The sequence below is a fragment of the Cricetulus griseus genome (assembly GCF_003668045.3).
Source record: "Cricetulus griseus strain 17A/GY chromosome 1 unlocalized genomic scaffold, alternate assembly CriGri-PICRH-1.0 chr1_0, whole genome shotgun sequence".
Lineage (NCBI taxonomy): Eukaryota > Metazoa > Chordata > Mammalia > Rodentia > Cricetidae > Cricetulus > Cricetulus griseus.
The window spans coordinates 47,789,302-47,810,076 of record NW_023276806.1 but is presented as its reverse complement, the minus strand read 5'-3'; the positions used below and the strand labels follow the sequence as shown (position 1 = coordinate 47,810,076).

Here is a 20,775-nt window from a genome sequence, read left to right as displayed (position 1 = left end):
CGCCGCCCGCCCCGGCCGGGCCGGGTCCCGGAGCCGTCGGGCATGGAGCCGTGGAAGCAGTGCGCTCAGTGGCTCATCCACTGCAAAGTGCTGCCCGCCAACCACCGGGTGACCTGGGACTCGGCGCAGGTGTTCGACCTGGCGCAGACCCTCCGCGATGGAGTCCTCCTCTGCCAGCTGCTCAACAACTTGAGGGCACACTCCATCAACCTGAAAGAGATCAACCTGAGGCCGCAGATGTCCCAGGTATGGAGGCCACCCCGCGACCCCGCCGCCCTCCAGAGGCTCCCATTAATCATAGGGATAATTTCTTTGTGTAAATGCAAACATCTAGGTGCGCTCAGTTTGCCCTGCCTCTCAGCTCTCAGCTTAGGGGCTACACCTACCTTGCCTTGAAATGGTTTAGCTTCTCAGCTGAATGCTAAAACCGTGCGTCCGGAGATAGTGTATGGAATCCTAATTGCTTTCTGGGAGGCGGGAAGAAATAAGTTATCTTAAGGCGCGTTTCACGTTTCTCCACCCCCCCTCCCCGGTGTGTGTTAACAAAGAGTCTGATCCAGTTCTAAAATAACAATGAAAAGGGATGAAATGAAGTGATGGAATAATTTTGCTTTGAGTTGTTTTTTGCTTTGCATTTGGTCCGCACGTTCTGGAAAGAGGAACCATGCCATACGTGAGAACTCTAGGAAGTGGAGGGCGTTTGGCACCGTTATCTGTATAGAAATGACCCTGGCCAGAGAAAGAAAAGGGAGCAGGACCCAGAGACGCTTCCCGAAATCCGGCCCCCACTCCAAGCCTGTGGCCTGCTGGCAAACTGGATGGTTGTGTTTACAGCTTGTCTGAAACCAAGAGGGGAGTCAGTCCAGCCTCTCTCCCCAGGGGCAGGAAGTGAGAAGTTTCACTGGAGATTCCGCTTTCTTTCACTAGGTCCTATGCTCAGGTAGTGTGGGGGGGCATGTAGACTCCTGTGGCCCTAGCCTTGCTTGGAGCTACTTCTTTGGGGTTCTGATGAAAATGCAACCCTGGAAGTCACAGTGAGGCTCAGTGTTGCTTTTTTTGGTCCTGTCGGAAAGTTTCTGTTGAGAGGATGTTCAATACAACTCAGAACTTCTATTTTCTCTTTCACATACACACACAAAAAAAGGAAACCTTTCAACTTAAAAGGGAAAGGAAAGAACCCGTTTTCATGACACATTTTAGCACTTGCCCTGTATGATACAGAGCTTCAGCCACTTAACCAGAGCTGTGTCCTTGCAGAAGGAAATGACCTTATGGCATGTAATAATGTCATATTTAAAGCAGGGGCCCCCAAGCCCAGCTCTGGTTGCCAGTATTTCATCAGGGTCCCTTCACACTTCAAATTCTGCATCCCCCGACTGCTTGCCTTCAACCTATTGGTAGGCAATCCCCAAGGAAAACACAGACATATAAGTGGTGAGCACCACATGTATTTACAATAAGGATCAATTGTTTTATACTCTCTTACAAACCTGGAGGGTGATTGCCAGTTCTGTGTATTTTCCCAGAATCTCGCCTCTTGTAGATACCTTGTGGGGGAACTCAGGTTGTTTCCATACTGTCAGAGTTACTGTTAACAATAAGGTCCAGCAGCGCGCACAGGAGTAAGTTCCTACAGCCCCAATTCCACTTGAATGGTAGCCTCAGCAGCAGCATGGATTAAGGTGCTTTCACTGTGTACATTTCCTGAAGGTTCAATTTCTGGAATTTTCAGTTACTAATTAAAGTTGTCCTTAATATTCAAGTTTTTCCTCCCTCCCTCCCTCCCTCCCTCCCTCCCTCCCTCCCTCTCTCTGCCTCCCTCCTGCTTTCTCCCCCCCCCACTGTCTTTTGGACAGTTGGGTATTCTTTGATCCTCAAACCTTTATTTGACTGCTAACGATGGATGGAATCTTGTCAGATATGCTTTCCCATTTCTTCTCATAAAATATGTTCTCTATATAATGTAACCTGCTTCATGAGCCAGGGTCATTATAAACATCATGAATGAAATGGAGCATGCAGGATTCCCTATGAGTTCTATTCCCAATTGAGGGCACCACAATGAACTTACCAAGATACTTGCCCTCAAGGAATTATTGCACTGGTATCAATAAGCACCAGGCTGTAATGAGGTAAGTAGGGCAGTGAAATAACTCTTCATTAGGCTTTTCTTTTGAGCTTTCTGGTTCCAAATTCAGTGATTTCTCTTGTGATGAACGTTGAGAGGACTTCTCAAACATGGCCCTGGAAAGTTAGTACCTGAGTGTGGGGTGTCTGTTTCTGTTTCCTTCTTGATTCTTGGTCCTTGCAGAGAGGTTGAGAGCTGAGAGCTAAGCATATGCATTTGCATAATATGTATTGTCATTATATTATTAAATGAGGCTTAGGAAATGTTTTTATGAAACAAGATGACATATGTAACATGCCTACAATACTCAGAAATACTGCATATTTAGTAAACATTCACTATTAGCAAAATTACCTAAAGTAGTCTATCTTCTATTGTTATATTAATATGGATATTAGGATACAATTGAAATCAAAATATCAAAGATCTACAAGTTCCTGTGTGCTAGCATCTGTAAGTTTTTCTGCCCTATGCAAGTTTTGGGGAAAGGCTCTGGTCATTCCTGGTTATAACGTTCTTACCCTATCAGTTGCCATCATAGTGTATAAGGTAGAAGCTGTAGCCTATTCTGGAGGCATCCCTGCTTCTTTTCCCCAAGCATCTGCAATTTCATAATCCCTGGCTCCCTTCAGCTCCCCTCCTAGTTGTCATCTCTTCAGGAAGAGTTTGCTTGGCTTCCTCCCATAAGTTGCATAAACTACCTTTTATAGAACTGTATTCTCCCTTGTTTACACATCCAGCTCCAAAATGTACTTTGCTAATAGTGACCTGCATCCTAACAGAGCTTACTTTTCTGAAGTTAGAGATGCTATTCCTAGTGCATGTGGATTTTGCTATTTTCAAGAGTTATTCTTTCTATACCTGACTTTTTCTGTTGAAGATATTAGTTTGAAATACAGTATTTGCACACGACACAGGATCTTCCAGAGAGGGAAATAACTAGATCATACTTAAGTGTTTTGGGATAGTCTGAAAATGTTTTGACAAATGCCAACAAAGAGGACTTTATTTGTTGTTTTGCTTACTGAGTGTGTGTGTGTGTGTGTGTGTGTGTGTGTGTGTGTGTGTGTGTGTGTGTGTACTTTTCCCCAAAGAAGCTGTAAAATGAGTAACCTTTGTAAATAAGGGTGTTTATTCTAGTGAGTGGGACATCATTTCATTTCCCCTTTTTGTCAGCCCTTTTGTCTTGTTTACATGCAACTAACACTGCAAGTAATGATTGTTCAATTACAGGTTTGAATCTTTCAGTATTCATAAGCTAATTTAATCTTCTTAAAATAGAAACATCTTCCTAGCCATGGACTATGGCATCTTCCTGGTCTCACCATCTTGCTAAGATAATGTTCTTCAGTTAAGAAACATATACTTATGAAATACTAATGTAGATTTTTCTTTCATTCATAATGGATATGGTAGCACATTCCTGTTGTAGTGTTTGGCACTCAGTAGATGCAGGCCAGGGGAACAGGATTTCAAACTCACCTTTGGTTATGTAGTGAGCTTGAGGCCAGTCTTGGCTAAAACAAATGAAAACAAAGCAAAAAAGGTAAATGTCACTTTTGTTTTGGATTTATCATGTTCTATTATAAAGATCAAAGTTAAATAGATCTCAGATGACTGTACAGGACAGTGTAAGCCATGCCTGCTAGAAGCTGGCTACAGGTGTGCTTAACCACGTCAGGGCTTGGTCAAGGTGAGGTCAGGATGACTCGTGATAGGGTTTAAATGGACAGACAAGGCACATGGGAGCCCCTTCTCTCTGGCCTCCCTGCCTTGCTGCCCCTGGCACGCTCTGGCTTTCGTTTGGCTGGTGTTTTTCTAATAAAGGATATCTTAATCTCACAGGTTATAAAGCTCCTTCATTCATTAGATGACCATTGAAAATTCAATACTTTTGCGTCTGTATATATGAAATGGATTCATTTTTCAATACAAACAGTATTATGTCCAAGATATAATGAAGATCAGTGATTCAATGAGAATCCTGTTAATCATTGTGCTCTTGCAAAAAGGGGATGGGCCCTGTGGCTTGATGCCATTTTTAGTGGCTAAGAAGATCTCCATCAATGTATAGAACTAGTTGAAGATTTGTAATTGCTGAGATTATTTTAGTAGTATTATTTTATTTATTTGGGCCATACTATATCCTGGAATGGTTTTCATATATTTGGTGGGTTTATGACCATTATGTATAGTCTGAATAAAATTGGAGTTGTAATAACATGAAATGTTCATACATGAAGAGTTTCTTCAACAAATAATTATTTGTTCTTACAAAGAACCTTGTCTAGGACACTAGCTTCGAGCACTAAACACATGTCACAGAGTCTTTTCCCTAAAGGGATGCATATGGTGGTGGAGGAGATGAACCATAAGTAGATAACTATGTGATATAACATGCAATGAGACATCTGAAGCCAGGGAAGGGAACAGATAGAAATGTCATTTGGTAGAAGGTAGGTTATATAAGAAAGTCTTTTCTGAGAAGGTAATAATTAGGCAGAAACCTGAAGGGAGCCAGGGAATGTAGGAATGTAGATGTCTGAAAACAAAACAAAACAAAACAAAACAAAACAATTCTCAGCAGAGGATATACAAATGGGAAGGCCTGAGACAGTTAGCACACTAACAAGAAGGCCTGCAAAGCTAGAGGAGAGAGTGTGGGATAGAGTGGAATGAATTTGGGGAGAAAGTGGGGATCTAAATTTTAGTTTGTGGGTCCTTATTTTGACTTTTGGTTTTCATTCTGAGTGTAATGGGATTCCATGTGAAGGTTTGAGTGATGTCATGATGTGACCTAACTTACCTTTTTTAACAGTGTCACTCTGGGTGCTGGTTTGCAAGGACGGAAGAGTTGGGCTGGTGCTGCCATTAAGACAAAAGGCCTGGCAGCCATGACCAGAGTTCTGCATGCTTTTTGAGGGTGGAGACCAGCTGGCTACACTGGGTATGAGAAGAAGGCACGGATCAAGGATGACTGAGAGTCTGGCCTGAGCGGCCATTGACAGAGATGGGGAAGTCTAGAGAAAAGGAGTTTTTGGATTATGTGGAAGAAAAGGAGTCAGACCTGAAGCTGGCATGCTTGATGCTCAGTAGCCACTCAGAGGAAGAGACTGAGCAGGTAACTGGAGAAGCTGAAGATGTAGATGCAAGACACCAAGTGTAGATGAGATTGGATGCTAGATAGCATCTACTGAGTAGCAGTGAAAGAAGACACAAAGTCTGAGTGAGCACTGGGGATTTGTGTCATGGATGTTCAGGAGGAGGAGAGTTGAGAGGGAACGACCTTGGGTCAGGAGGTAACCCTCAGAGGAGGGTTCTCAAAAGTGCATGAAGTGCTTGGAGAAAGAGTCATTGGTGTCTCAGATATTGCTGATAGATCAAGGAAAGTGAGGACCCAGGGTAGAATATTGATTTACATGGTTTGAAGTTCCTTGGTGACCTTAACCAAAGAGAAATTTGATAGTCTGGAAGGCAAACACCATAATGAAGGAGAAGAGAAATTAGGAACAGACAGGATAGCTGGCGTAGGCATTTCTTTGAGGGCAATTTTGTTAAAAAGAGAGTAGAAAACTGAGATAGTGGCTAGTCGGGGGGGGGGGGAAGGTTAAAAGAAAGTTATTTTCTAGTACACAGAATTTTTATCTTATATCTATTTTTAAAATATTTTGGATTTATACAGATTTTAAGTCAGATGTCTTGATTTATACCTGTAATTCCAACATTTGGGAACCAAAAGCAAGAAGATCAGGAGTTCAAGGCCAGCTATGACTATATGAAGCTGTGTCCTAAAAGCAAAAAACAAACCACAAAAGTTATGTCAATTGTATGTTATAGTATTCCTGCATATGTATGTTCATATACATGAAAAGGTATTTGTCTTTAAGCAAATATAAATAATATAAATTCAAAAATTTCCTAAAGGTTTTCTTTTGTATACCATTTCAACTCAAGAGTTACTGCTTTCCACTTTTTTTCTATATAATATTGTCCTGAAAGCAGAAAATTAGTGATGTGGCGTTTGTAAAAAAACAAAACAAAACAAAACAAAAAAACTGACTGTCGTACACAGGGTTACCTTCTAACTCGACTACACCCAGTTTCATTTCCATGTTACTCTTTTATTTTAAGAGTTATATAGAGAGAACCTTATTTCTATTGTATATAACTATATATTTAAAAACCCTGTAATTGTTTCACTCCGGGCATAGCTATGTGTATTATATGCCTGCACTTTATGTCTCCAGCATCAAGTGATGGTGCGTATAGAATATTAGATTAAAGAGAATGAAGGGACAAAAAACTCTCATTGTCCAAAAAGAATGGTTTCTTGGTTATAGTTCTAGCTCATTCCGAATAATGCAGTTTTTTCATCTCCCCAGAAGTCAACTACCCTTTTATTTGCTAAGTTGTTCTTTTGGATAATCTACCTGATCATGGCCTTTTCCTGCAACATGGCTACCATATTTTAAAGTATTTTAAACGTTTCTTCTGGTGGCCTAGTTGGTGGCTTAATCAGGGTTTCATAGGAACTAAAGCTTCATCTGTGAAGTATGGTCCAATGGCTATCATGGAGAGGACAATGAGTTGTTTCCTTTTCTCCCTCCCTCCCTCCCTCCCCCCTCCCTCCCTCCCTCCCTCCCTCCCTCCCTCCCTCCCTCCTTCCCTCTTTCTTTCTTTCTTTCTTTCTTTCTTTCTTTCTTTCTTTCTTTCTTTCTGCAGTGGGAGAGATTGTCGTAAATGAGATTTATCCAATATGTGGATCTTCCCTCTCTTAATCACTTTTCATAAATTCCACAGCAGTCAACATTACTGACCACCACCTTCCTAATGAGTTATTCTCCTCCCATCACCCTCTGTTGTCTTGGGCTTCTCTTATGGCTCTTATTCCTGCTGTTTCCTTTGCTATCTTCATTCTTTTAGCACGTTTGCATTTTCACCTTAGTTACATTCATGTCCTGGTCTCCTCCCTTGATCGTCTCGTGGCATCCATGTTGTAAATTTATCACTATTGGACCCTTTATTTACACTGGCAGTTCATATCTGCCTCCATTGTGACAGTCACTTCTTGGGTGAAGTCTGGACATGGTAGAAAACTTAAAGCCATCAGGATGGATTTGCTGTGGCAATACTGGGCATGGGCAGAATTGTGGATGGAGCTGGATCAAGAGAGGGAGAGGCCAGAACAAGGTGGTGAGTAGAAGGCTGGAGAGGAGTATAGAAGCTTAGAGAAGTAAGTAGTTAAGACATTGCAATGGACAGGCTTTGGGGACCTCTGAATGCGGACAGAGTGGATCTGACATAGGCTGAGCCCCAGGTGTCAGGCTTGGGTGGCCTGAAGAGATGAGTTCAGGGTATTGAACTGGTTCTTACCAGTTAGGGTGTCCCAGTTCAAGCATCCCACTATGTCACTACCCCCTTCTTTCTGGCTTATTCTGCTAATACCTAAAATCCAGTGATCTTTTGAACTCTTCGCCTCTACCGCCTCTTCACTGCTGCCATGGCTTTGCTTCCTTCCTGCATGGCTCACTTTCCAGAACCCTTTCGAGTACTTCCTTGGCTTCGCTTATTTATCTTGCTCCTTTGGGTAAACAGAACCCTGGCTAAATCCAGCATGTTACTTATTTCCTGCCTACAGCTGAGCTGCTAAAGGTGATGGAGGAAAATCACTCCACAGGGACTCTTCTGACTTGAAGTTCATGGTCCCTAAGCAGCAAGTGAGTGCTGGAATCTACCCTACCGTGTCAATTCTGTTTATCTCGACTAGGTGTTCTCAAAGCCTGGAACTCCAGGCAGTTGCAGAGAGGCTTTTATTGCATTAGTTGAGGCCCAACCTCTTTTATAATATTAACACAGCATCCTCATTTTAAATTCTCATTTTCTCACACACCTACACTGGAAATCTGTGAAGGCTGCACATTACCAATGCTATTGCTACGACTAATGGTGGACTGTGTTCTTGTGTATAAAGATCTTTCAGTTTTGATTTTGAGTATGTTGAACACAAGCAGCTAACAGATCTCATAGTCAGTTTTTTTTAAAAGAGTATAAAGGAGTTTTGACCCTAAACAGTTTGAGAACTGTTCTAGTCATTCATTTTCTCACTGTCCAAGATGATGCCCGAGTACATATCCTTTCCTTTCATATATCTTCCATCATTTCCTTCTCCTCCATCCTTCCTTTTAACTGATGCCCCTGCTTCCTGTTCTGCAGAGAAAATAGACAAAATCAAAGGAAGGCTTTCTTTGGCTCTTTTACCTGTCTCTGTGACCGTAGGTGGTAATTCTCTCTCTTTTACCATGAGTGAATGAACAGTCCTCCTAGAAAATAAAAATAAGTTTCTCCTTCAGTCTTTCCCTACTGCTCTTTTGCATCATGAGTTCTCTTCTGTGTCTTTCCATTTGCAAGCACACCTGTTATTTCCCTTACTTGATTCAGGGGATGCTTTCAAGGTAGAATCGCAAAGATCTGCTGGTGAACATCAAGTATAATGAAGAGCAACTTTGGTTTTGACCTGTACCGCTGGTGCAGATAAGTGGTTACTCAACTTCCTTATAACTGCTTGGTGGTTCCTGACGGGCCTCAGATTAACTCCAGAATCCTTAGAGAGTATAACGCACCCATGTTCTGGTCCTCTTCCATCTTTCAAGGCTCCCTCCACTGTACTCCTGACTCGTTCATGCTTTCGTGGATGAGCTGTGCTTTAAAACACCAGTGTGCAAATTTGCATGGCATTTTCTCCGTGTCCAGAGCTCTTCCTCATTTGCTCAAAGTTTCCGTCCAGTGTCCCCTTGTAGCAGGTCTTCCTGACTCCCCTTTCAGGTGTGGCCGAGTACCTGTTGCTTGGTGCAACAACCTGGTGTGCATAGGTGAAGTGCAACATGCCTTGTTTGGCAGTTTTTTTCTTTTTTCTTATTCACCTCCCTCCCATGCTGTGACTTGTTTGAGGCTGCCAAAGATTAATTTACTGATAAGGTGTCTTTGGAAGTTGACACAAGGACTCACACTTAACAGGAACATATAAGTAAGCATAAGTTCATTGCTGGGTTGACAATGATGACTCTTTGTTTACTGTCCTTTCAAAGATAACTGCATGAATTTTATAAAACATATTCAACTCTACCCATGCCATTATAGACCTCAGATACCAGTCCATTCAGTGCCATTGCTGATCATCACAGACAACATTATCTTTCTGCTTTACAACTGCGTGATCTTTTGAAAGTCATGGGAACCTGCCATTTCTTGACCTTCCTTATTCTCTAAAATAGACCTAACCAAAAAGCACTCCGCCTGAATGAACTAGTTCTGTGACTGGCTGTAAGTGCACACTGGATACTAACAGTTTTTTCAATAGTCATTACCACCACTTCTGCAAAAGTCTGCCCAAGGCTTCTGAGTCTCACTTAGGAAACACCTGTCACATATTTTCTCATTCAAAGAGGCAGGCACTGTGAGCTATCGACACTCTGGGGCTAAGCTGGATTTGTTAATGTGTGCTAAGAAGTGGTTCATGGCGGCATCAAGGTTGGAATTAGAACATTTAAAGTGAACTGAATCCCCTCACCAAGGCTATTGGCACAGCTGAGCATGAGATGAAGAGGGGTCTTCTCTTCCTCACTGTGTTGCTGTCTGTGATGCCTCTTTGTTGGAATGATATCTGATTGGCCTGTGGCTGTTGTTAATGACACTCTGCTTGTCAGATACTGAATTGTCAGGTTGGTTCAAGATATCAAATGCTGCATTTGGATGATTTGATACTATGTATCTCACTATTCAGAGTAAAGTGGGGTCAGACCTTTGGCAGGTGTTTGATGGGCAAAGAGAATACAATCATAGAGGAAAATGAAATAAATTAATGAGAGCTGGTTAATACTGTGCTTTGTGGCAGCTGGGCCAGAGTGTGTGATTTAATGCTGTGTCTAGAGTTAGGCATGCTTGTATTTTACCTAGGAGCCAGTAGCACCACTGCTTTAACTGAATGCTGGGACATGTTCTCCCCCTTCTGTGTTGTAGCTATACTTAATAATTCATATACCCATTATTAGCAATTATGTGGAACGATATCATACTTTGGGTCCTTTCCCACCCTGGCACTTGTACTGCTTATGAGGACAGACTTTGCATAGTGCTATAGCCAATCATATATATTTATTTATTTGTCCTTGCCATTTGGTGGAAAGAACCACCGATCAGCAAAATGTCATTGGTTTTGATTTCTGTGGACAAAATATATTGGAATTGTGTTTTGTGCTGCTGTCTCAGTATCCTTTCAAAGTATGTGTTGCACAAGTGTAGTTGGCCTTTGAGCTGCTTCCCTAAAAGGAAGCTAACAGCATGTGCTGTTCACATGGGAATTCTCTAAAGGGTCAATTAATATGGAATATTTAATGATACACTTGATACCAACCTTCCATGATTTTAAAAGTGCTCATCTTAAAATAGACTTGGAACAGCTGGTCTGAATAAATAAGCACCACATCTCTTTATGTTCTTTCCCGAGATCCTGGGGGCAGCTTGGTTAAATGAAAGGGCTTCAAAAGGTCAGGGATTGGGAAATGCTGGCTTCTGGTCTCAGCCTTGTCTCTGACATACTCTGTGACCTCCCTCAGCCAGAGATGGTTTCTCTTTGTCTTTACCTATGTCTTTAGAACAGTATTAGCAAGCAGCTTCAGTCTCCCTTAGAAGAGGTTTTATGAAGATCAGGGGTCAAGCAGAAGTGGCTGAATTCCAAGGGATGACCTTGGGAAAGTTATTTTACTTTTGGATCCCAGTTTCCTCTTGCAATGAGCAAGAAGTAGTGAAACCCAACTTTGCAGGACTGAGGTGAGAGTTAAGCAAGGCACGAAGAGGCTTGGTACTCTGTAGGTAGTCCGTGAGGTTGTTTCCTTCCACCTCTGTCTTTCTTCCCCATCCTCTTCAGTCTGGAGGCAGGAAGAGGATGGTATTATCACTGCTCTGCAGAGGAGGAAATTGAGATGTGCACTGGGATGAAGGGCTTTTTCCAAGGTCATACGGACGGGAAATGATGAAGACAAGATTGGAGTTCAACTGTCCTACTTCCAAATTCAGCACAATTTCCCATTTTCTGCTGCCAAATTCTGTGGCTATCTGGTGATTTGCATGAAGAAATGTCTGGGAAAGTATTTGCCAACAGCATGGCATGCTCTACAAATGGGCCATGACACTCTATGATTTTGCACTGAAAGTATATTTAAATTAAACAAATGTCTATAGTTATGCTAGTTTTGGGCTACTTGCTTTCTGTTTGGGTTTGTCTTCATGGTAATCAGTGCCTGTGAGTTGATTAATTAAACTGTCAACTTGTCTGCTGCATATTAGATTCTGTGGTAGATCATGAAAACTCAAAGGGAAGGGAGATTCAGTTCCCGTATCCTGCATTTGACGGCAACCTCACCCTCGTCAAACAGGACAAGGGAGCCATTTGAGTTAGTGTGAGTGCACAGATAATGGTTTGGTGGATGGGTAATGCTTTGCTCAGTTTTGTGGGGCATCAATGTCACAAAATTGATTTCTTTTCATGTGCAAGGTGGTATAGGGTGTTTCTTTTCATAGACTTTGCCCAGTATATTATATGTGTGAGGCACGGACAGCATAGAGATAAATCACATGAAGTTTCTGCTTTTGGGTGGCAGGGAGAAAATAGATTTGACCTGAGAGTCAGACTTTGACAGAATGCAGAAAGGAAGTAAATCGCTGGATAGTGCAAGCCCAGTGCAGCAACACATGCAGCTGGTGAGACAGGAAAGACCAGGAAGAAGATGGAGACACGGGTGTTTGCTCGAGAGGAAGAAGGCTTGAGAAAGAAAGCTTGGAGGGAAGAGAGGAGTGTGCAATGACATTGAGACCTCAGTAATGCCAATGAGACAGTTATTCTGGGCAATGATGACATACCCTCAGTAACCGTTTGCATTTGGCATTAAAGACACAAAAGCAGCTATATTTTATGTGTGGACCGTAGCTTCAGAGGATATTCAAGAGAACATCTGAAAAGTCGAGGGGATACACATAGCCAGACTCATCAGTAGATGTCTAAAGTAAGGTGCTGAAAGGCAAGAGCCCTCCCGACTCTGAACCCTTCAGAATTGTCACTGCCTATTTCCTCTCACCCACTGAACCATTCATTAACCCTCCTTGGCTGTTTGGTTGATGGCCTAGCCTTGGCTGGGTACTCCTAAGTGCATCCACAACTGGCTTTTTCACCCCTCTCCCAAACCCTAGCTTTCTTGTTACTTTTTGTGGTTTTTCTCTACGTCTTCACAGTGTCTTCAACATACTCATGTCTTCTGCTTTCAAAGCACAGCTGTGAGGAAATGCAAAGCTCTATGTCCGAATCCTCAGCCACCACAAACTCCAGCTTTCCAAATGCCAGATATCCCGAGTCCCCAATTCTGCCCGAGGCCTTGTTTGTCATCATTATAACCACCCTTGTCTTCATGCGTCTTAACTTGTCCCCAGTCTGTTCCATCCCACTTTCCACATGATGACCGTTACTACAGATATGAGAAGTATCTGAATTTTGCAAGTTACTTTGAATTCACTTTTTTTTCTTTTCTTTTTTGCCTGTTGACACTTATGGATGAGTTTTGGTCTTGAAGGGGACAGTTAATAAATCAGAATCGCAGAGAGTTCCAGATGCTATGAGAAGTTTGACTATGAGAAATAGGACACTATATGCTAGATGTACTTTTTCTGATTTCTGGTCTCCAGAGCCCAGTGGTGTGACTGAGTACAGTCAATGAACCAGAAGGTCTCCAGTCATGTTTCCCAGGTCCTAGTGGTACCTAGGCTGGCTGTTTTCTTCTCACAGCCACATCGAAGCATCTGTTTAGTTTTGCAGTGCTTTTTATGGTTGGGGCTATAATGTTAGGATTCAACTTTCTCTTAGACATATATGTAATGTCTAACAGGGAGGTGGCACTAGAATAATTTTGTCACTTACTCCAAGATGTAGGTTCAGCAGGAGAGATCAAGTTTTTTGGCATTTGACCTTCAAATATGCTAAAACATTTGCTAACTATGGAAAGTTAGTAAGTGTTTAGACAATCAGACACAGAAGAAATGTTCATCTTCACATTGTTTGTGATGGCCGAGGATTTGGAGGTACTCTGTATTTTGCTCAAAAACTGTCCTTAGAAATTCATTACAATACAACAACTGTCCTCAACCAGGGCAAAGCAGGACGTGAGCACTGAAGCTCACATAAATACTGATGGAAGCTGTGGGTTCTTCTAGAGATGGTTTAAGAAGAGTACAGGATGCCATTACTGCTCACATCAATGTTAGCCCCATAGAGAAGCTGGACTCTGCTCATGTACTAGCTGAGATGGTTATATCCTTATTGAATTCTCAAGCCTTTTGAATACATAGTTCTATTAAATGACCAGAGTGAAGAGAAAAATAATGAGAGAGTAAAATAATTTACCAGTATTCTTACATATCTAGCTTGGTAAGGATTTAATTTTTTTCCTGTAATGTTTAATAAGTGGTGCAACAACTTCAACAAAGTGTATATTTCTTTTCTTTTTTCTTTTTCTTTCTTTCTTTCTTTTTTTTTTGGTTTTTTGAGACAGGGTTTTTCTGTGGCTTTGGAGGCTGTCCTGGAACTAGCTCTTGTAGATCAGGCTGGTCTCCAACTCACAGAGATCCGCCTGCCTCTGCCTCTGCCTCCCAAGTGCTGGGATTAAAGGCGTGCGCCACCACTGCCCTACCTAGTTAACAGTGAGCCCTTTGACATTCTTGCTCATCCTTGCTACCTAAAACTCCACCTTCCAGGGATTTATACATAATTAGCTTGATGAAAAAATAATGCATCTAGAAAATAGTAATAAAAAAGTTCTTACCTTTTGGTAGAGGAAAAATAAACTATATTTATTATACTCTGTTTTTCAAGCTATGCATCATTTCTGCCAATTTTTATAGGCCCTAAATTCTGACTTCAAGCTGGAGGACTTTTAATTATCTCCCTGTTTTAATACACTTTCAAGACAATAGGTTCTAGTAGACTTTACACTGTCTTTTATGTAACCTGACCTTGAATCATAGCTCCACAGCTTAAGTACCGGGCGGCTGAACTGCTTGGATCTTTGATTTTGTATTTATAAAATAGAGGAGATGGCATGTAATTGAGGTGTTGGTAAGGCTAAAGTAATTGCAGTAATGCATATAATGTGTTCGTATTTGGACTGAGAAGCTTTGCAGATATATGTTCCATTCATTTTCATTCAGCCTATGTGAGGACAAGGATGCTACTATATATAGACTGAAAGTTAAAGCACAAAGGAGTGATAACCGAAAGTTAAGCTGGCAGGACTCAAAAGTATAAATTGTGGTCTTGAGAACCCTGAATCATTAATGTTGGACTATGGAGCTACAACAGCCTTCATGCACAGTGCATGGAGCCCAGGAAAGACAACACTGGGCTGGAAGTTCTTGAGAGAGAATTCTAGTCCAGCAATTGGTTTGTACAGTGAGCAGCCTCAGGCTTCTGATGTGTGTAGAGATTTCATCAAGGTAGCTTCATTTGGCAAAGCCAGGCCCAGGTTCTCTGAGCTATAGCCTCTACCTTTTCTAAGAATAATAGTGGCCTTAGATAGGTTTAACTCCTGCTTATATAGTTTAAAAACATATGCTTATAAGGGTTAGAAAATAAGCCAGATGTGGCAGAGCATGCCTGTAATCGCAGCACTTGGGAGGTGGAGGTGGGGTGTGTGTGTGTATGGGGGGGATAGCATTTCAAGGTCACCTTCAGCTACACAACAAGTTTAAGGCTAGCCTGTGCTACTTGAGATGATGCATGGGGATGGTTAGGACTGGAGAAATTGTTCAGTCGATAAAGTGCTTGCGGTGCAAGCATTAAGACCTGAACTTGGATCCCCGGGACCCATGTAAAAGACAGGCAGAATGTAACCCCAGTGCTGGAGTTGGAGGGCAGGCAGGAGAGACAGGTAGACCATAGGGGCTAGTTGATCAGTCAGCCTATCCAAATGAATGAGCGCCAGGGTCAGTGAGAGAATGTCTCAAAAATAAGTTTGAGAATGATAGAGAAAAACCTTAGATATCAACTCCTGATAAGCAGGACTGACTGTGTGCAGCACCCCAGCACCCCAACAGTACATGCACATACATTAGAAAGTGTTTTGGTTAATAATTACTCAAGTGAAATACAGCTTCTTTCTTGTCCCCCCCCCTTTTTTTTTTCATTTTGGGACATAATACGGGTAGAAGTTCAAAGTCTCAAAATTTGGATCCCAGAGCCTCCTGGTAGAAATGACAGAGTACTGAAAGATTGCTAAATAATGAAAAGGATGACATCAGAATGCTGATCAAAATGAATAAAATCTCAGATATTTGGAATCTCAGCCATCCAGATTCATGGAGTTCCTAAGAGGGCTGAGGGTTTGCTGTTTTAAGCCCAAAAGCAAGGGGTCCCAAATCCTTGAAAACATGAATATTCATGTGTATTAGCACCATCACAAGTTTTTCTTCTGAATTCTAAGTTCTATGAACTTATGGACTTTTTTTTTTTTTTTTTTTTTTTTTTTTTTTTTTTTTTTTTTTTTTTTTTTTTTTTTACAACCTGTATTCTTAGATCAATACCTGCTACAGAATGAATACTCCCTGGAGTGCCTACTGAGTGAATACTTAATTGTCCCTGATGCTGGTTAGGTAAGAAGGTGATAACACTATCTATCTGAAGGACAACACAGCTGATGTTCTGCTAGTGTCTTGCATTGGGAGTCAATGTGTTATAGTGAAGAAATGTGAACTTTAGTAGCAACAGTCTGGATTCAGGTCACACTTGATTAGGTGAAATCCCTAAGTCTCTCAGTGTCTTCCTGTTCTTGCTATAAAATGGAGACAATTCTTAACTGCAGATGTTGTGAAGTGCAAATGAGCTCAGATGGGCAGATGACCCAGCATATCACCAGGGCCATTGTGGATACTTGGCCATCATGTTTTCTTCTTCTTCTCTGTCCCATTCCATCATCTGACCATTCTTCTGAATGACATTCTGAAGATCTCTGGAAAACCGCTCTGCTTTGTTTTTGATTTTATGTTTTTTTCCAGCAGCTGTCTCACTTAGACTCATTGAGCTGAACACTTGAAATACTGTAGTTTTAAAATGATTTAACTGACATTTTTTATCTGTTCATTTATTGGCTGTTAATTTTGCACGTGGCAGCCATTGTACAACAGAAAGCACAAACTATCCTCTATCTGGCATTGGAACAGCTACGTTTACATGCTGGCTGGGTCACCCACAAGATCAGTGATGCCTGAGCCTTACTGTACTCAAGTTTCTCTGAGCTTCAGTTTTTCCATGATAACCAGGAAAGAGCAGCCCATTAGAGTACAGCAAAGACATGGCTCACATGTTCAGTGTTTAGCTTTACTGCTGATGAGTGTGTGCTAGAGAAGGCTCCTTCCCTTATCCCTTCAGCTTTGTCTCAAGGACAGCCCTTCCTAAGGTTATTATAAGGAGATAACGTACTCTAGGTAACTTGCTCAGAACTTTTTACTTGGTAAGTTCTCAGGCAACTGGCAAAGATGCTGCAAAGATGCTACAAAGGCACTAACCTTAACTAGAATGGCTAGTTAGCATTGTCAGTGCCTGTTTTTTTTCCTAGGTAGTTGAGAGACAGTGGGAGAACATACCTTGCTTTATCTGAAGAATGTAAGAAGACACTCGGCAGTTTTCTCAAAGTCACATAGGAATGGACTGTGGAGTAGTATGAGTTGTGAAAATGAAGAACCACCACCTTAGTAATATGCTTTCTGAATTTGGAACCAGCTCCTCAGGATACTTCCAGTTTTTTCTTGTTAATCATATATACCTATCATATACCTATACCTTCATCATATACCTATACAGATTATTTCTTGCCTTGGCTTATATCTTTCAGCTTTAATGTCCAAGGTGAAATTTCTAGGTCAAAGACTTACATTTTCACAGATTTTGTCAATATACTGCCAAATAATTAACAGAAAAGTAAAAGCCAACAAAACCATTTGAATGGGCTGGAAAGGGCAAATTTCCCAAGTTTTGATTAAAAACGGTTCTTGGTGTTATTTTTATTTGATCCCAGTTTTAGCTATCCATTTGCTTGATGACTGCCCTCTCATAGTCTATATTATTTCATCTGTATTGTGGGATTCAACACTGCCAAGTGCTTGCTTGGCACAAGGTCTTCAGAGAGCTCAGCCTTCAGAAGCTGCCTTACTTCTGTACTCTACAGCTCTCTCTTGGACCAGTGCCTCCTAATTATTCTCCCTCTGTATGTTAGACTTCTTTATAATTCATTCTCTCAAATATGTCATCAATAACCTTAAAATATGAACCCCCCCCACTAATACCGATGTGATTGATACCTTTGTAACTGCAAGAATGCTTCCTAGTGCTCTGAGGGAGAAGTTCAAAGTCCCTAAATGACACCTTCTGTGGTCTGCCCTTATCAGCCTCCGCCCTCTGTAGTCACATATTTCATTACCCTTTTGAATTCTGCAGCAGGCACAGTAGGTGTTTTTCCCTTCCAAGAATTTGTAACCTTGTCTTTATTTTTCTGCATCCAGGACTTGACATTTTGTTTTTATTTCCTAGCTTTGAAATCCCCCTTTATGCAACTCACCTTACAAATAATTGTTTCATTTTGATTTTAGGAGAGCAGGGTCACTTACATTTTATTAACTGGTGATTCCTGGGAACCAGCATAGATCCTAGCCCTAGTGCCTAATAAATACTTGTGAGTGCTTAACTGAGTATTCACTAACTCTTATTATTACCAATAAACACAGGCAAGGAAAGGAATTTTATGTATAATATGTTAAAAGTCTGATTTCAGCTGCTCTGAAACTATATATGCATCTATTATTGTCAAGGCTATTATAAAAACTGGAATATACCTTTAATTAAGTAGGATCTTGCTTCTTAAAAAAAAGTAGCAATCTTTCATGTTAGTGAAGACAAGCCTGAAGAGAGGGCAAATACTTGAAGAAAGCGCAGTTTAATATTCAGTCATCTTTCATCTTAGCCAACATTCTTCATCTAAGACCTATGATAATACAACCTGAACCAGCCAGGAGTCTGGCCAGAGAAGCATCTTGAATCAAATAGCAGAGCAGGAGGTGAAGATGAGCATTCCTGAGAGATTAGATTATGCCTGGTACATTTCCTCTCACTTGAGATCTCCAGCTCTTTGGGTTTTCAAGTCCCAGAAGGACAAGCTATCTTATATTACACTCTTAATGTTTGCAAGCTCAAAACTGCATTTTGTTTTTGCAGGAGTGGAATTCATTTTTCTTGGCTCATCTATTTGACAGTATTCATTGAGTATATGATCAGTGATTAGGCACTGACAACACATCAAAGAACCATGCTCTAAGAGAGGTCTGTTTAAGAGGAGGTGTTTTTCTCCCTGCCTCATCTTCATATATAGAACTTGTGTTAGAGTATTAGCATACTCTTGGGTATGTGTTGCTTGGTTTCTTTGGGGTCTTGTCTTGGAGACCTACTTGCTTGTAGAGATAGTGGTTTTCTGGTCTACTCTCATCCTTATGGCCAATAAGCAGAATAGATCCAATCTTCAAGTGCAAAGCCTCTAATATTGGTTTTATTTGTGTTTGCTTGTTGTACAATGGTGGGTGTAGGCTGCATGGAGATGGGGGAACCTTCATCCTCAAGCCCATTTATTGGTTCCTATTAACTTTTATCAGTAAAACATATTTTGACCCATTTTTAAATCTATTACCCACTAGAATTTTCACTCAGTAAAAAGAGGAATATTTATTTTGACCCTGGGGGATGGTGAAGCTGATGACAGCCAAGGCTGCAGGCAAGTGGTCATTTTTGCCAGGCACAGCTGTTTGTGATGAGTGTTAGGCACTATTATTTCAGGATGAACTGATGCTACCCAGAGGGTCTGGGTTGGGTTTTGAGGGAGCTTGAAGCACCTAGATATTTGGTATTTTTTTTTTAAATATTGCCAGCACTGACATTTCAGATGAGGTAAAGGAAGAGCTTGGACCTTCTTAGTCATTTAAGATTGAACAGATTTGACATTCTCATTGTATTTTGGTGTAGGTTGTGGGCCAGGGCTGCTAACTGCAGCGATGACATTTCAAGAGTGCTATTGTGTCAGGTCTGGTCCTCCCTTTAAATTATGAAAAGCAGGCCAAGGAAGGAAGTGATAAATTAGCTTTAACACATATAGTTAATTCCATCCTGGGGCAAAAGGAAGGCCCTGGAGGAATGACTCTTACGTAATTTGGTTGTTTATGGACAAGATCTTGAGAGACCACCTGTCTTAGAACTAACCTCCCAGCAAAGAGCAAATCATAGAAGCCTCTTTCTGTATGAGCAGGTTGCAGAGAGGAGGACCGGAAGAAGCTGAACTATGTATAGGACAGAAGTATTTCTAACTCTGCGGAAGTTCCTCCATAGTGAACCACAGCCGGCATTTGCATGGGGCTTGCTAATTAATTATAAACGCTCTGACCATTACATCCTGAACCATAGCTTTTTCAGTGAAGTAAGCGTTATGTTTGCTGTGGGTTTTTAATTATGTGTGTCTTTGTGTTAGATCATCTGGAGAAGAACTTTAGATTTTATTGATAACTAGGAAGAAATGGTGGTATTCTTACTTAAGAACTGTATGTCTGGGTGTGGTGGTATATACCTTTAATGCCAGAACTTGGGAGGTAGAGACAAACACATCTCCAGGAGTTGAAAGCCAATCTGTAGAGTGAGATTCTGTCTCAAAAAAGAAAAAGAGGAAAAAAAATTCTGTGGAACATTCTAAAGTTGAGAAAAGACTAATGAGTCAGTGTGAACGTTGCAAACCCTGTATTAAAATGATTGGTTAAAAGGGTGTGCTTGCAACACCTAGATCTTAAAGGTCATATTTTCTTAGGAAATCAAGGAGAAACAAGAGTGACTTGATTGGTTGTATTGGGAAAGCAGTGGTAGCAGACTAAGAAACCCTAGGCTAGAACAGCAGTTTGCATTTATGAACATAGGTGAAAGGAAGTAAACGAGGTCCTGAGGTAGCTTAGGCCCTGCTAGATGTGGCCTTCTGGGAGTGACCTCTTTGTTGGGATCCCCGAAAGCTGGAAGTAAAGGCTGACAAAATTTGTCTGAATAAGGAATATGTATGAGGAGGCACTCACAACATTCCAGTTCTGTCTCATGTGGGAAGTATTAGACTATACGACATTGAGAACTATTTTAAGATATTAGAAAAGTAGTGATCTGGCACAGGAAAGAAAAGAAGGGAGCCATGGGGTTTCCTTTGCACACATAGCTCTGAAGTGGAAGGGAGAGCCTGTGAGTCTGTCTGTATGAATGTAGGATCAGTGCAGAAGAACTAAACATGAGGGGACATGTTTGACTTCTGGCGGAAAACAAAAGTACTTTTAAAATGCTCAGGAATGCTCATGTCTGGGGTGCCTCACAGCACTGTAGGTCAAGGGTTGTCCTGGCATCTGCTGGAGCTGGGATGGAGGAAATGGGAGGCCTCAGAAGTGGCCTTCCTCAGGAAGCAGGTTTTTTTTTTTTTTTTTTTTTTTTTTTTTTTTTTTTTTTTTTTTTTTTTTTTTTTTTTTTTTTTTTTTTTTACAGCGCCAAGCAA

At 41.3% G+C, this 20,775-nt stretch overlaps 1 protein-coding gene across 2 annotated transcripts in view; it reads left to right on the top strand.

The window, feature by feature from the left end:
- The first annotated feature begins 42 nt into the window (after positions 1–42).
- The window catches only part of Vav3 (vav guanine nucleotide exchange factor 3), a 330,956-nt gene continuing 310,223 nt past the window's right edge, over positions 43–20,775 (top strand). For both annotated transcript variants that reach the window (XM_027395541.2, XM_035451854.1), the window contains exon 1: positions 43–246. In XM_027395541.2, the coding sequence (XP_027251342.1) occupies positions 43–246 (204 nt within the window). The remainder of the gene's footprint in view (positions 247–20,775) is intronic.